This window comes from Chiloscyllium plagiosum, chromosome 13 (genome assembly GCF_004010195.1).
Source record: "Chiloscyllium plagiosum isolate BGI_BamShark_2017 chromosome 13, ASM401019v2, whole genome shotgun sequence".
Classification (NCBI taxonomy): domain Eukaryota; kingdom Metazoa; phylum Chordata; class Chondrichthyes; order Orectolobiformes; family Hemiscylliidae; genus Chiloscyllium; species Chiloscyllium plagiosum.
This window is the reverse complement of record NC_057722.1, coordinates 65534859-65551714: the sequence shown is the minus strand read 5'-3', so window position 1 is coordinate 65551714 and position 16856 is coordinate 65534859. Positions and strand designations below refer to the sequence as shown.

Below are 16856 nucleotides of genomic sequence, written 5' to 3'. Positions count from 1 at the left end.
CAACTTTAAGGGCATTTAAATGGTCATTGGACAGACACATGGATGAAAATGGAATAGTGTAAGATAGATAGGCTTCAGATTGGTTCCACAGGTTCGTGCAACATCGAGGGCTGAAGGGCCTGTACTGTGCTGTAATGTTCTATGTTTTATGTTCAAACACATAAAGTTTTGAAAAGCGAGAGATTTTACACTTAAGGAAGTTTTGTAATGGCTGGATTGACCACACATAAATTAAGTTGACATGGCTGATGATAAGAACACATCAAAGTACTGACAAATAGATGCACTGAAAATAATGGCGTCGGGTGTTGTGGCACAATGGTAGACTTGTGGACCAAATGGCATCTCATCTCACTGAGAAATTGTGATAGCACCAATGATTAAAAATTAAGTAAAACTCCAATAAAAGATTGGCTCAGGGCTGTCCTTTTCTTTTTCAGAGACTAACATTGAATTTAGTGGTGGAAGGTTGTTGATCTCAATCATTGGTATGTTTTATCTCTTATCAGATGTGCTTGATCTGTGCAGTATTTTCAATATTATCTGTTTTTGTTTTAAGTCGCGATTAATAGCAATAGCATGTGATTAAATAAAATGCGATTAGTTTATTTAGGGAGGATGTGGTTCATTTAGCACATGTGAAATCGCTTAGTATGAGCAAAGGGTGAAGATGCAGACGACCAGATGTCAGCGGCATGTGACCAGTGGAGACTAAATTCAATGGTCACGTCTGGAATATAAAGATAGCCCCAGTAGCGGTGACCATGAAGAGACAATTGTAGTAAAACAAAAGTTCCCATCTCATTCACTAATGTCTATCCTACATGTGATTCCACGTAATGTTCTGAAGAAAGGTCATTGTGGACCCAAAATGTTAACCAAGATTTCTGTCCAGAGATTCAGCTGGACTGCTGAGATTATCCAGCAATTCCTGTTTTTTGTAACATGTGACATGATTCACTTTTAACCTCAATTGCAAATGATCAAGGAAGACATTCAGCTCAAAGTTAACTGGAGATGGGAAACAAATGTTGATATTGCCAGCACTGCCCACATCTTAGGAAAAACCAAAAATGAACTAAAATTTGCCAAATTTTGTAATAATTTTTTAATGTTTTCTTTCTCACAGTTGACTTGTATTCATCACCAAGTTTCTGAAATGACGCTTTCGAAGTAATGTCTAGAAGAACAATAACACCCTAGTGGTCAAACTGTAGCTGCACCAAGCCAAAGAGCAATCAACAGTAATCATACAGGACATCCTGAATGAAAATTCTAAAGAGGGTGTAACTGAAGATTTGGTCCTTTTTGATCAACAACAAACGTTCCAAATTTTGCATTGACTTTGGAATAAATGATACATTAGAATCATATCATATCTCATTGGTACAAATTTATTCACACTACATAATCGACTCATTAAACACCATCTCTTACCATAGGGATTCTGAAGGTATCGATGGAAGGTGCTATTGCTAAAGACTGCGTGGATCCAGCATCAGCAACAATCGCAGAAACAACAGAGGAGCTTTTACAGTTAGTAGAGGGCATTTTTGCCTCAGGTTTGTTCAGAAACGCCATAGCTGCTTTAAGCGATAACCAGGGCAAATCACCAGAATCGTATATGCGGTATCCCAGTGTGACACCGGGAAGCAGGGTTGTATCGTTGTTTATTTCCTCTATTGCAAAAATCATCGTCAGAGCCAAACAAAAATGTCTGAACTGAAAGCTGCAGTGAAAGCGTAGAAACAAGATTTTTAAAAAAAGACATAGAAAACAACGATTACAGTTATATCAGAGGGGACCACGCGTAGGTATTACTGGTGATAATTCAGTGGTCACAGCATTGTCTCTAACCTGGAAGTTTGCACAACTATGCCTCAATGCAGAGCCTTGAACTTGAAATCTCAACTGCCGTTAAACACAAGACAATGTGTCCAATTTCAAATATGACAGAAGGGAATCCCGACCTTCCACCTTAGATTCAATTTCAAAGAACAACAGGAGAGTTCTTACAATGCCTGAACTAATAACTACCTGTCTTTACAAAATGGTGAAAGAGGTTTCTGAATTTTAATCACAAGATTCTGTGCATCCACGTGGGGAATACATTGATCGTTGTCTTACCAAAGTCACAACATTGAAAACATTACAAAAGTATCTGATTTTTTATTAAGCCCTTTGGCATGAGAGTGCACAAAATAAAGTTAACAAGTATTTTTCCTTAACTTTGCAAATTAATTCATAAAGTGATCGTATATCCACGTGAAGCAGTATGAGGGCAGATGTTTTCAAAATTACTGAAAACATTGTAGAGTCTAATGGCAGCCATTAACCTGAGGCATGTTGCCGGCTCTGGGTGATTGCTGAATGAGAGGTGCTGATGCTCAACTTCATAAGAACGGACTGGGAAAATTCCACCCAACATAATATCTCCATCCTTCGACAAGCCCAGTAAATCAAACCTACCCCAACGTTTGCAAACCTGCTCCTTAATGGGCCGTGTCAGGGCCACAACTGAACTAACCACTAAAAGGAACAAATAATGCATCTTTGACTGGGCAAGTAACTGTTCTCAGCGGACAGTCAGGTGACTAACTCTTATAAGCACTTACTATTTTCATGAAAATTGCGTTAGTGTGTGCCTAATCGATTTCAATCTCTGTTGAACATCAACACATTATTCAGCTAATCCCTGAAGAAAACACATCACCATTTTAGTCAACATGAGACTCATGAAAGAAATAATTGCAAACGTAGTCACCTGTGTGCCATCAATCCAGTTACAGTGAAAAAGTGTTGGAAACATGTGGAAGACCAGGCAGTATCTATGCACAGAGGAACATCTTTCAGTTCAATACATCACCAGTAATTCTGAAATAGTCTTCCAGTATGAATTTTGAAGTGGATATTCAGTACCACAACATTTGAAGCAACTAGCATGTATTTCCTAGCAAAATAATAGTTTTGTGATCTAAATTTAGAAGTCCCCATATTGTGCAGGAAAATGTTAATTCTGGTCAGATCATTGTTATTTGTGCATCACAAATGTGACAAAGCTGTCACTTCTGGATTTGAAACCTGCCTGCCCCATTTCAAATTACAGTGTATTTAGAAGTACAAATATCAGAATATTAATTCTGCTACTAAGCAGTGTCTTTGTGAGTGGTACTTTTCACTGACATGTTGCAGCTTTCAGCCTTTTAATATCTCCTGGACACTTCACGACATCATGTTTGAGTTTCAGTCACCAATGACAACGATAAGTTGTGATTTGGTTATTAGGCAGCAATTGTTGAACAACCCTGAGTGCAATAACCAAAAGAACATCATTAGTTGAGCTGATAAAGTACTCACGTCACCCTGCAGTAATCTCAAGATGGTATCAAAACTTCTGGAGTAGATGGGACTTGAAATAAGACCTTTTGGCTCAGAGCTAGGAATGTGACCAATGCATGACAAGAAATATTTAAAAGTACTTAATTCTACTTACTAAAGGCTTCAGATGAGCATAGGCAGGAGCTGCAAGCAAAAAAATATGTTAAAACCATCCATAAGTCCTTTTATGCTCATAATGCATCTGTCAATCAGAATTGATGGGCCAACCAATCAGCACTGGAGAAAGGAAATTTGCAGGTACTGCTATTTCCATGCATCTGCCATCCTTGCCCTTCTTGGCTGGAGAGAGTAGGAGATGTCCTTGAAGGAGCCACAGAGTGTCTTGTAGAGGGGTTTTTTTCCTGTTGCTATTGTACACCAGTGGTGAACAGAGTGCATGTTGAAAGTGGTGGGTGAAGTACCAGTACGGTGGTTGCTGACCACATGCTTAAGATAATTGATGAGAAATCATTTGGGATGTCCCTACATAGAATCAGCCACTGCTGTCTGCAGTTCTCACTCTTCCTGCTTTTACTCTCTGTCTATAAAAGTTAACAATGTTCACCTGTTAATATCAGTATTGTTGTTTCAAAAACAATCAGAGCTTTATCCAACCTATTATAATGCATTGCAATGCTTTTCCCACTTGTAAATGCGTACTTCAGCTGCAATATCCCAAATCTATTCTTGTCAATTGAATTCAAACAGGCTGCTTTATCTTGGATGGTGTCAAAATGTGCAGTATAGCTGGAGCTGTAAGTATCCAGGCAAGTAGAGAATAGGACATTACATTCCAGATTTCTGCCTTGCCAATAGTGGACAGCTACTTTACAGAGGAGATGAGCTGCTTCCAGCAGAATTCAAAGTATCATGTGCTCACTGTACTTCCACATATGTTAATTTTGGTTTCTGATCAATATTTTTAATCAGTAGCTTCAGCAATAGTAATTGCTGTCACAGAAAGCTAATTGGTCTAATTCTTTTTGGAGATGCATATTGACTTGTATCAATGTTACTTGACACTTATCAGCTCAAGCCGTCATGTAGTCCAGGCCTTGCTCATTTGGAGTTCAATTGTTTCAGTATTTGATGGGTTGATGTTGTGCATTATGCAATGATCAGAGATCATTCCCACTTCTGGACTTCTGATGGAGGGAAGGTCAATCTTAAAGTAGATGAAGATGGTTGGGCCTAGGACACTATATGTTTCCTTTAATGATCTCCTTCTGTTGAGATGGTTGACAGCCAAAACCAAAATAATCTTCCTTAGTGCTGTATAAGACTTCAATAATAGAAACTCATCCTCTGGCTTCAATTTGATTTAATTTTGGCAGGGCTCATTGATACCACATCTGGATTCTAGCTGCCTTTATTATCAATGGCTATCAGATTCACTTCTTTTGTGTCCACGTTTGGACTGAGGTTTTAATGAATTCAGGAGCTGAGTGATTGTGGCAAAATCAAAATTGACCATCCCTGAGGAGATTATTACTGAGGAAATGTCACTTGAAAACACTATCAACAGCAATTTTAATCCCTTTACTTATGATAAGGACTACATTAATGGAGCAACAATTTGACAGCTTGCGGAAGCTCGCAACTTACCTGACTTCTGCACTGAAGGATTTTTCCATCACTATGGATGGGAATACTCATGGAGTCTTTTCCATCTTTGTGTTGTTTAATTGTCTACTGGTTCTGTGACAGTGCTAAATATCTTGTATCCAGTCCGTTAGTTGTGGCTCACTTAGTTCATTTGAATGCATGATACTTCTACTGACTGGCTTGCAAGTCATAGCTTGAAGGTTAGCATCTCATCTTTAGATCTACCTGGTTATTGCTTCTAACATGACTCCGAACATCCTTCTGTTACCTGACAAAGGAGCAGCACTCCGAATGCATGTACTTTCAAATAAAACTCTTGGACTATAAACTGGTGTTGTGTGATTTTTAACTTTGTACACTCCAGTCCAACACCGGCACGTCCACATCCTTCTTTGAAAGAGTTAGTGCCAGACTTGGTGGCCGTGGTAAAATGGAGATATGCCAAACCATTAGGTTACAAGGAGTGATTAAATGCAATTTCACTGTTACTGGTAGCCTACAGTGCCTCTTGCATCCATGGTTTTTAAATGTAAAGATCTGCTTGAAATCTGTTTCTTATGACATGATGGAGAATATCACCAGTGCATAGACTGGTCTTTGACTCAAGAACTGTGCGGTTCTCGCTCCTTCTCATGTTTCATGGGGTAGGTTACTCTTCGGAGGGTTTGTGTGGACTTGTTGGGCCAAAGGGCCTGTTTCTACATGTAGGGAATCTAATCTAATCTAATCATTCATGAATATTCATTAAAATTGCAGCAATGATTTCATTTTAGAAGTATACATTGGGAAAAACAGCAGTTTGGATTCCCCAGAACTTCTGTTTCATCTGAACAGTGAGGTTTATCACATTATTCATTACATTTTGAAAATCTTTCATCTTTCTTTCTCTCTCCATAGTGAGTAAAGCAATTGCATTGATATTTTCAACAGAGAGAATGCTGGAGAAACTAAAGCTCTAAAAGAAGTCATAATGCACTCTAAAAATTAACTCTATTTCATCTCCACAGATGTTACTGAGTTTCTCCAGCACTTTCTGTTTTTATTTCAGAAGTGCATGTCTGTAGCATTTTAATTTTGTTTCTGTCTCCAATTTGCTATCACTTTGGAACCAGATTTCTGCAGTAAAGAAGAATTACTGTACTTTAGAAATAAGCGTATTAATTGTGAAGTTAACGTCAGTATTTCCAATTTCATCAGTATTTCTAATTTAATGAAGAGCAAACTTTTTTTTAACTAAACACAACATAGGATTGATAAAATAAAGCAGAATAGTACACCCCCTGACAGTAAAAAAAAAGTATTGTTATGTTTTAGATGTTTTTCCAAATGAATGTAAAAATGCTGAATGTAAGTGAACATTTCAAAATGAAACAAAATCTTCAACATTTACAGCAGAGGGATATAAAGGGATCTGTTTGCCAAACCTTGTGATCTGTGAAATACCACTGTCATCCTGTTGATATAAAGTGCAATACAAATGTTTCTCCAACTCTGGAAACATGATCATAAATTGAACTTAAAACATTGAACAACCACCATTACACTTTTCTATTTATAGTTTGAAAGTCAGGCTAATGTTCTGAGGCAATGGTTTTGAATTCCACACACTCTGGAATTAAAAGCCAGTCGAACAGTCCCTGCTGACCCATTGCTGATTGCCATAAATACTTTCAACAATGCCCTTAAGGAAGGGACATGTACCATTTTTACCATATATGGCCGACATAGAACTTCAGATGCACAGCAAAGTTGTTCATACCTTTCCCCTGAGATGGCATTGCAAGTGTATTTAGCTCGCAGGGAATTAGGGATTGGCAATAAATGTTAACCAGTCATGCCTATATCCCAGAAACAAATAAGGGAAGACATGGGAAATAATTTTGAAAGGCTGGGAGGTGACCTTATAGATGGTTATAAAATCATGCGGGGCATGGATAGGGTGAATAGCTAAGGTCTTTTTTCCAGATTAGGGAAACCCAAAACTGGAGGGCATGGGTTTAAAGTGAGAGGGGAAAGATACAAAAGGGACCAAGGGGAAACCTTTTCATGCAGAGCTTGGTGCGTGCATGGAATGAGCTGCCAAAGAAAGTGGTGGAGACAGGTACAATTACAGCATTTAAAACGGACCTGGATGAGTCAACAAATAAGAAGAGTTTAGAGGGTAACAGGCCAAATACTTGCAAGTGGGATTCAATTATTTTAGGATATATAGTTGGCCTGAAATGCTGTTGTAATTAGGTGTAGTATAGTTAGCGGCATAAATACTGTTCTCTGTGACCAGGATCGACAATTCCAAAGCTTGTGTTGTCTGCATGGTACTTGAGTTCAAGATATCTCATCTGGACTGCAGACAAACTTGCAATGGAAGGGTAAAGATCCAGTCTTCATGGTCCATGTAGGTACCAACGACATAGATAAGCTCGGGCATAGATTCTGCTAAGGGAATATGAACGGCTAAGTGCTAAGTTAGAAAGCAGAACCAAAGAGGTTATAATCTCTGGGTTATAATTGGCACAGTGTTAATAAGATTAAGCAGGTACATGTGTGGCTCAAAGATTGGTGTGGGACAAATGGGTTCGAATTCATGGGACATTGGCAACAGTATTGGGGAAGAAGGGACCTATTACAGTGGGATGGTCTTCATCTGAACCATGCTGGGACCAGAGCCCTAGTGAATCGCATGACTAGGGCTATAGATGGGGCTTTAAACTAAATAGGAGACGGGAGGATTCAGTTATGGAGAAAACTAGATAACCTAAATGAAAAGAGAAGGTAAGAGTGCAGAACTCAGGAAAGGTTATTAAAATCTCCACCCCAGACACAAATAGGACAGAGTATCTGGAAAGGGTTAGCAATAAAACTTCAAGTACGCTGGACAAACAAATGAAAGTGAGAAAAGGGACGGTTAATACAGGACTGAAGGTGTTATATCTGAATGCAGGCAGTGTAAGGAATAAGGAAAATGAGCTTGTAGTGCACATCAAATTTGGCAGGTTTGACGTGGTGTTTATCATGAAGATGTGCCTGCAAGGGGATCAGGATTGGGAGCTGAATATTCAAGGATATACATTTTATCAAAAAGATAGGCAGGGGGTAGAGCGGGTGAGGTTGTCCTGTTAGTAAGAAATGAAATTATATCAATAGCAAGATTCAAAGTAGGGCCAGATGGTGAAGAATCTGTGTGAGTAGAATTGAAGAACCAAAAAGGTTAAAAAAAATGCCATAGCTGGAACCATGTGTACACCTCCAAATAGTAGTCAGGAGCTGGGGCGCAAGATATATGAGATAAAAAAGATGTATAGGAAAGGCAAAGTTACAGTGATCATGGGGGATTTCACCAAGCAGGTGGACTGGAAAAAACAGTTTGGTAGTGTTTTGTAAAAAAAGGAACTTGAGGAATATCTATGAGATGGCTTTTTGAAGCAGCGTGTCATGGAGCCCATGAGGGAATAGGCAATACTGGATTTAGTGTTGTGCAATGAGGCAGACTTACTGTCTACATGAATAGTGCTGGAAGACTGGAGGATAGCAAATGTTGTTCCTTTGTTCAAGAAGGGGAGTAAAGACAACACTGGTAATTTCAGACCACTGAGCCTCACTTCGATTGTGGGTACAGTGTTGGAAAAGGTAATAAGAGATAGGATTTATAATCACCCGGAAAGGAATACGTTGATATGAGATAGTCAACACGGTTTTGTGAAGGGTAGGTCATGCCTCACCATCCTTATTCAGTTCTTTGAGAAGGTGACCAAACAGGTGGATGAGGATAAAGTGGTTGATGTGGTGTATATGAATTTTAGTAAGGCATTTGATAAAGTTCCCCACTGTAGGTTATTGCAAAAAATATGAAGGCATGGGATTGAGTTAGATTTAATGGTTTGGATCAGAAATTGGCGAGCTGAAAGAAGACAGAGGGTGGTGATTGATGGGAAATGTTTATCCTGGAGTTCAGTTATGAATGGTGTACCACAAGGATCTGTTATAGGGGCCACTGCTGTTTGTCATTTTTGTAAATGAGTTGGATGAGGGCATAGAATGATGGGTTAGGAAATTTGCGGATGACACTAAGGTCGGTAGAGTTGCAGATAGCGCCGAAAAATGTTGTAAGTTACAGAGGGACATAGATAAGTTGCAGAGCTGGGCTGAGAGGTGGCAAATGTAGGTTAACGCAGAAATGTGTGAGGTGATTCATTTTGGAAGGAGCAACAAGAATAAAGAGTACTGCACTAATGGTAAGATTCTCGGCAGTGTAGATGAGCAGAGAGATCTGAGTGTCCATGTACCTAGATTCCTGAAAGTTATCACCCAGGTTGATAGAATTGTTAAGAAGGCATATGGTGTGTTAGCTTTTCTTGGTAAGAAATTGAGTTTCGGAGCCGTGAGGTCATGTTGCAGCTGAACAATACCCTGGAGCAGCCGTACTTGGAGTATTACGTACAGTTATGGTGACTACATTATAGAAGGATGAGGAAGCTTTTGAAAGGGTGGAGAGGAGACATATCAGGATGTTGCCTGATATAGAGGGAAGGTGTTATAAGGAAAGGCAGAGGGACATGAGGCATTAGAGAGAAGAAGGTTGAGATGCGGCTTAATTGAGACAGATAAGATCAACAGAGAGTTTGATAGGGTGGATAGTGAGAGACCTTTTCCTCTGAAGGTGATGGCTAACACAAGGGGACATTGCTTTAAATTGAGGGGTGACAGATATAGGACAGATGTCAGAAAGTAGTAGGTGCATGGAACGACCAGCCTGCAACAGTAGTAGACTTGCAAACTTTAAGGGCATTTAAATGGTAACTGGATAGACATATGGATGAAAATGAAACAGTGTAGGTTAGATGGGTTTCAGATTGGTTTCACAAGTCAGCACAACATTGAAGGCTGAATGCCCTGTACTGAAATGTTCTATATTCTATGTTCTACTTGAGAAGGGAGCTTAAGGTGAAGGAACCCTTAGGAAGCAATGATCAAAACATGTTCAAATTTACTCTGCGATTTTAGAGAGAGAAGATAGAATTAGAGATAACAGTATTTCAGCTGAATAAAGGCAACTACAGAGGCATGAGAGAGGAGCTGGATAAGATTGACTGGGAGAGGAGCCTTGCAGGAATGATAGCGAAACAGCAATGGCAGGAGCTTCTGGGAGTAGTTCAGGAGACACAGCAGAGATTCATCCCATGGAAAGGAAGCATGGTACGGGGAGAATGACGCAACCAAGACTGAGTAGGGAAGTCAGTGATAGCATAAAAGCAAACAAGAAAGCGTGTAAAGTAATGAAGATCAATGGGAAAGCAGAAGATTGGAAAACTTACAAAGACCAACAGAGGGCAGCAAAAAAACAAATAAGGATGGCAAAGCTTTAATATGAGGGTAAGCGAGACAGTAATATAAAGGAATACTGTGAGGGTTTCTTTAGATAGATAAAGGACAAGAGAAAAGCAAAAGTGAATGTTGGGCCACTGGAAAATGATGCTGGAGAGATGGTAGTGGGGAACAAAGAAGTGGCTGAGGAACTGAATAATTACTTTGCATCCTTCTTCACAGTGGAAGACATGTGTCATTTCCCAAAAATTCAAGAGAATGAGGGACAGAGTTGAGTATGGTGGCCATCACCAAGGAGAAGGTGCTAGAAAAACTGCAGGTTGATAAATAACCTGAACCAGATGGACCACACCCCAGAGTGTAAAGGGAGAGAGCTGAAAAGTTTATGGTGGCTTTAGTGGTAATATTTCAGGAATCACTTGAATCAGGGAGGGGACCAGAAGACTAGAAAATTGCAAGTGGAGCACTCCTGTTTAAAAAGGGAGTAAGGCAGAGGATGGAAAATGACAGACCAAATTAGCCTAACCTCAGTTTTCACAATCCATTGTGAAGAAAGAAATTTCCAAATATTTAGAAATGTATGGTAAAATAGGGCAGATTTAGCATGGTTTCACCAAGGTTAGGTCATGCCTGACAAATCTGCTAGAATTCTTTGAGGAAATAACGAGCAGATTAGACAAAGGAGAACCAATGGATGTTATCTACCTGGACTTCAAGAAGGCCTTAGACAAGGTGCAACACAGGAGGTTACTGAGTAAGATAAAGGCTCCTGGTGTTAGAGGCAAGGTGTTCACATAGATAGAAGCCGGTTGTCTGGCAGAAAGCAGAAAGTGGGGATAAAAGGGTCTTCTCAGAGTGGCAGTAGGTGACAAGTGTGTTCCTCAAGGCTCAGTGTTGGGACCACAACCTTTCACTTTATTTTGCTTCCAAGATCCTTGTGTGAAGTATAGCTCTAGCCAATGGACAATTTTTCCATTGCTTCAATTTTATTTTGAATTCTTAAGGCTACCCTCCATCTAATACTGTTCATTCAAGGAATGGCATCCTTAACGCATTTCCAGAATTTAAATTTTTGGGCGTCCTTTAGACTAACGTAGCAATGAGGACTGATGTCAAGTCCAGAAAGAACACAAAACTCTCTTCAAACTTTCTGGACGAAATAATAGGAAGAAGAGCCATGGAAAACTGAAGGCAGCCAGAATAAGTAAAGCTGCAGTTGGTTTTAAATCAATTTCACAAGAATAAGGAGGGCAAAACTGTTCTCAGTACCTGAGACATTAATTTACAGATGTGCTGTATGTAAGTAATAAAACTTCTGAACTTCTTTTTACTCCAGTCCAATGCCAATAGAAATCAACATTTTATTTTGGATCATTATTTGCTATGACAGCATGTTATATTTCATGAGTCATTCTGAGTCAGATCCAAATCTTCTGCACCATGACCTTTGCAAAGGCTCACAATGAAATCATGTTTCATTTTTCTAATCTTCTCCAAGTGACTGAGATTAAACTACTCTGAAACAGACTCTATTTGACATTTTTTGCCCACTCACCTAACCTACTTATATCTCTTTGCAGAATTTTTCCCAGCCACTAGACTCCTCAAGAAATGCTTTCTATCATCAGCAGGTTTATCAGCAACACATTCTGTTCTTTCAATCATAAATATTGTAAATAGCTTTAACTCAATCACTTCAGGATGCTATTTGTTACAATTTTCTAACCTGGAGATGACCTATCTGTTGTGACTCTTGATTTCCTGTTGGTTGGCCAATCTTATATTCATGTTACTGTATGAGCTCAATCTTGTGCAGTAAACTTTCATGTGTCACTCTGTTCAATGTTTCTCTGAGATCCAAATACACCAAATCACCTAATTTCCCTTTATCTACTATGAATTCTGTTCTTAAATTCTGTAATAAATTCAAAAATCATGGACTGGTTTTCAAAAGGTCTGATAACTAAACTGCAAAGGAGACCAAACATGTTATAACAAAGTTTAGTGCCTACAGTTTATCTGTCTGCTGGATACAGACATGGGTTTCAGGGTTGGCTTTGTCGCCGAGAAAAGTAAAAGTTAAAGGGAGGGAATGACTGCTGGATGCAAATCTGTTATTTCGAAAGAATATACTTCATCTCCATTGATATTTTGTTACTAGGGTGCACTAATCATGGATAAATGTAACCACCAATTTGTAGTATCCAATGATTTCAATCAAGGTAGAAAACTATTTTTGCAATATGTCCTGAGCTGTACAAAAAAAAAATCATTGCAGGGATGACTTGGTAAATTAGGTGATTAAAATGCATAACTTATAGCAGCACCTCAGTAAGAATAAATGCAATACGTATTTGCAACAACATATTCCATATTAATTGAAAAAGCATGCATTCACAGCTGGTTAGCGAGTACATATAAGAGAGCTTAGATTAGATTAGATTAGATTACTTACAGTGTGGAAACAGGCCCTTCGGACCAACAAGTCCACACCGACCCGCCGAAGCGCAACCCACCCATACCCCTACATTTACCCCTTACCTAACACTACGGGCAATTTAGCATGGCCAATTCACCTGACCTGCACATCTTTTGGACTGTGGGAGGAAACCGGAGCACCCGGAGGAAACCCACGCAGACACGGGGAGAATGTGCAAACTCCACACAGTCAGTCGCCTGAGGCAGGAATTGAACCCGGGTCTCTGGCGCTGTGAGGCAGCAGTGCTAACCATTGTGCCACCGTGCCACTGTCACCATGAGGGGAGAAAAACGCAAGTAATTTGTATCCTCCGTCAGGAGTTGAATATAAAACACCTTGTGAAACAAGCCAATGATCTACTTTTCCATATTGTTGCTAAAACATGAATGCAAAGATTCCAAACCCTCCCCTTTTCCAACCATCACATCGCTCCACTCTCCATCCACAGACCCACTCAATGTCAAACTAGCAAATTTTCAATCATGTCTTTTATGAAATCAATGTGAGTAATTGATTTTCCACACTTCACAACGTCATGTCTTTCCACTGATTTTTTTTGACAGTCAAAGTAAGTTCCAAATTGAAACTCCACATAATGGACAAATTCAAGGAACGGGAAGCGAACTCAGCTGACTTTGATTTATATTTAAATAAATATGGTTACCGAATGATTTTTTAAAATTTCTGCTTAAATGGAAATCGAGGGAGATACAAAAAATGGTCAAAATTATCAGCCCAACTTCAAAATTCGTCTTGCTGCTGATAATTGTGACTCTCTTCAATCATGTAAAATGGGTGCTGGTAAAACATTCACCTTTGTGGCTCTCCACGTGCAATTACCATTCCCTATCATTAGGACAAAGCACTTACCCACTAAAATATCCTTGCCTCATTGATAAACGTTTACAAAACGTTTTTTTGGAAGGCACTGAGCCCATCATGTTCATTGTTGTATTGTTTTCTTTCTTCAGAAGAATAATGTAGCATTTCGAACAGAAATGCAAACAAGAAGACCAAAGCTGGAGACCAAAATAGCAAATACTTCATCTGCCACGGCATATTTCCCTGGCAAACATATGTACGCAGGACAGAAATCTGAAGGGCTTTTGCCCAAAACATCGATTTTCCTGCTCCTCAGATGCTGCCTGACTTGCTGTGCTTTTCTAGCACCACTCTAACCTTGATTCTGATCTCCAGCATCTGCAGTCCTCACTTTCGCCTAGAAATCCAATCTAACTGATCACACAACAGAAGGCTAACGAACATCCTACATTGCATTCAAACATGATTATCTCATTAGAATGACTAGTGTTTTTTGAAGGATAAGGTGGAAATATAATTAACCAGGCAATACATATTGTACATTGTACCTGCGTAAAGATGGAAAGCATCAGCTGTTGTTTCTTGGTCCAAACCACTTCATCATATTATTGCGAGGAAACGTTGCTTTGAATGCTAACACCATGACAATTGTTTTACTCAATACACAAGATATACAAAGAATAAAACTAATACCAAACGCTAAGCGATAGAGTATCCAAGACCAAACTAACGGTTCCCCAATGAATGTAATTGAACACAAAAAATAAAGTGTCAGGGCAAAAACAAGCAGGAATCTTAACTCAGAGTTATTAGTTTTAACAATCGGAGTGTGTCTATAGACATAGAATATTGCAAATACACCAACAGTGGTGCAGGCTCCAAACAGCGCCAGTGTCACCAGAATGATTCACAATTTCTCAAAAAAGGAAAGAAAGTCAACTTCCTTTGGGATTCAGTGGTCTCATCTTTCATTAGATTTGAATTCCAATTGACATTCTATGAATTGAACAGTAATTATAGGAGGAATTTTCACACCATTGCTGCAATGCTAGCATCAAGTGTATACACTCACGCTTTTGGTATTTGTAATAATATTTTCTTACTAGTCGTGTTCCTAATTTCACATTTTGCACATTGTACACAATCAAAACAGCAAAATGTTGTCCTTTTCTTTCTGCTTTCCTTGTTTTTTGATGGCACCTTTCAGAGCAAACAGCTTTAGGTACCTGATTTAGAAGTTAAATAAAATTGTGGAGAAATACTCATAAATCTACAAGGCAAATGTCTCGCATTCAGTCTGATGAACAGGTCAAAAGCTATTTGTATTTCATTTATTAGAACTGCCATTTTAAAAATCATCTTAGAGTTTGTAACCTCATTATATTCAGTTTAAAGCTTCTTTAACATGCTTGGGCTAGATTTGCAATTACTGAACCAGAACATTTTTAGTGAAAACACAATCACATTATAGGATTCATGATGCACCCTTGTACTTGCTTCATCTATTATTTTAAAATTAAAGGAAAGTGTTAATGTAGTAAATGAAACTTAATGCATCTTGTATTGATACTGTTTAATGGCTAAAATGAAAATGAAATTCAGATGTAAAAATGATTTACTCAATTTATTCACACAATGTGTGCATTGTTAGCCAGGCCAATAATTACTGTCAGTCCCCAGTTGCCTTTGAACTGCCAACGTGAATTGTTGGCTGTCTTTTCACCCGTAATGTCAAAGGGGAATCAGTTACAGGATTTTCAATGACCCAACTACACTAAAGGAACTGACACGTATTTTTTACGTCAGAATGAAGAGTGGCTGCCAGGGGAACATGCAGGTGATGGTGTTCCAATGTTTCATCTACGAATGTTCTTTCAAATGCAAGTTGTTTTGGGATGAGAAGGTGCAGTCAAAGGAAGATTGTTGAATTTCTGCACTGAATCACATACATTCTGCGAGTGTACAACACTTGTAGGGAAGTGAATGTTTGTCGGTATGGTGCTAATCAAATGAGCTTATTTTACTGGATAGTGTCAAGCTTTTTGAGAGTTCTTGAGATACATACTATAACACAAGTGAGACTATTCAATTACAGTCCTGCACACTGTCAGTGGTGGATAGGTTTTGGAGAGAGTACAGGTGAGTTACCTTGCCTCTGATATGCCCTTTTAGAAATAGAACCTACTTGACTAGCCCAGTTCAGTTTATTTTCAATGGTAACCCCTAGGATATTAATTGTGGTGAATTCAGTGATTTTCTTACCATTCAAAATGACGTGGAATTATTGGATCCTCTCTTGTTGGCGATAGTCATTGCTTGGCATTTGTGACGCACAAATGTGCTTGCGAGCAAGATGAATATGACCTATTATGTCAATTGACATTGGACTAATGGATTCTTTGTCCTCTGAGCATTTATTTAAAACCAATTCAATGACTTTTCAATATCTATAAATAGTTATGTCTTTATTATTAGTTCACATTTATTTGTTCAATCAGTGTTAAGTAAAATATAATGACATTTATATCTTAGTGAGTTTTGAGAAGGTTTGTAGCTCAGGTTGAGGTTCTGGATGTAGGTTTGCTCGCTGAGATGGAAGGTTCATATTCAGACATTTCGTCACCATACGAGGTAACATTTTCAGTGAGCCTCTGGACGAAGTTCCTGTGGTGATGTCATTTCCTATGGTGATGTCATTTTCTGTTCTCTTTCTCAGGGAGTGGTAAATGTTGATAGAGTTGAAAGAGTTCCGGTTGGAATGCCATGCTTCTAGGAATTCTCGTGCATGTCTCTGTTTGGCTTGTCCACGGATGGATGTGTTGTTCCAGTCATAGAGTCATAGAGATGTACAGCATGGAAACAGACCCTTGGGTCCAACCCGTCCATACTGACCAGATATCCCAACCCAATCTAATCCCACCTGCCAGCACCCGGCCCATATCCCTCCAAACCTTTCCTATTCATATACCCACCCAAATGCCTCTTAAATGTTGCAATTGTACCAGCCTCCACCACTTCCTCTGGCAACTCATTCCATACACATACCACCCTCTGCATGAAAAAGTTGCCCCTTAGATCTCTTTTATATCTTTCCCTCTCACCCTAGACCTATGTCCGCTAGTTCTGGACTCCCCAACCCCAGGGAAAAGACTTTGCCTATTTATCCTATCCATGCCCCTCATAATTTTGTAAACCTCTATAAGGTCACCCCTCAGCCTCCGACACTCCAGGGAAAACAATCCCAGCCTGT

General features: G+C 39.2%; 2 protein-coding genes across 2 annotated transcripts in view; both read right to left on the bottom strand.

The window, feature by feature from the left end:
* LOC122555656 (extracellular calcium-sensing receptor-like) overlaps positions 1–5012 on the bottom strand; it is a 10423-nt gene extending 5411 nt beyond the window's left edge. The window contains 2 exon segments of the mRNA XM_043701653.1: positions 1438–1729; positions 4984–5012. Coding sequence (XP_043557588.1) covers positions 1438–1729; positions 4984–5012 — 321 coding nt within the window.
* A 10222-nt stretch (positions 5013–15234) lies between these two features.
* Positions 15235–16856, bottom strand: part of LOC122555655 (extracellular calcium-sensing receptor-like) — a 14140-nt gene continuing 12518 nt past the window's right edge. Inside the window, exon 7 of the mRNA XM_043701652.1 lies at positions 15235–15321. Coding sequence (XP_043557587.1) covers positions 15235–15321 — 87 coding nt within the window. The remainder of the gene's footprint in view (positions 15322–16856) is intronic.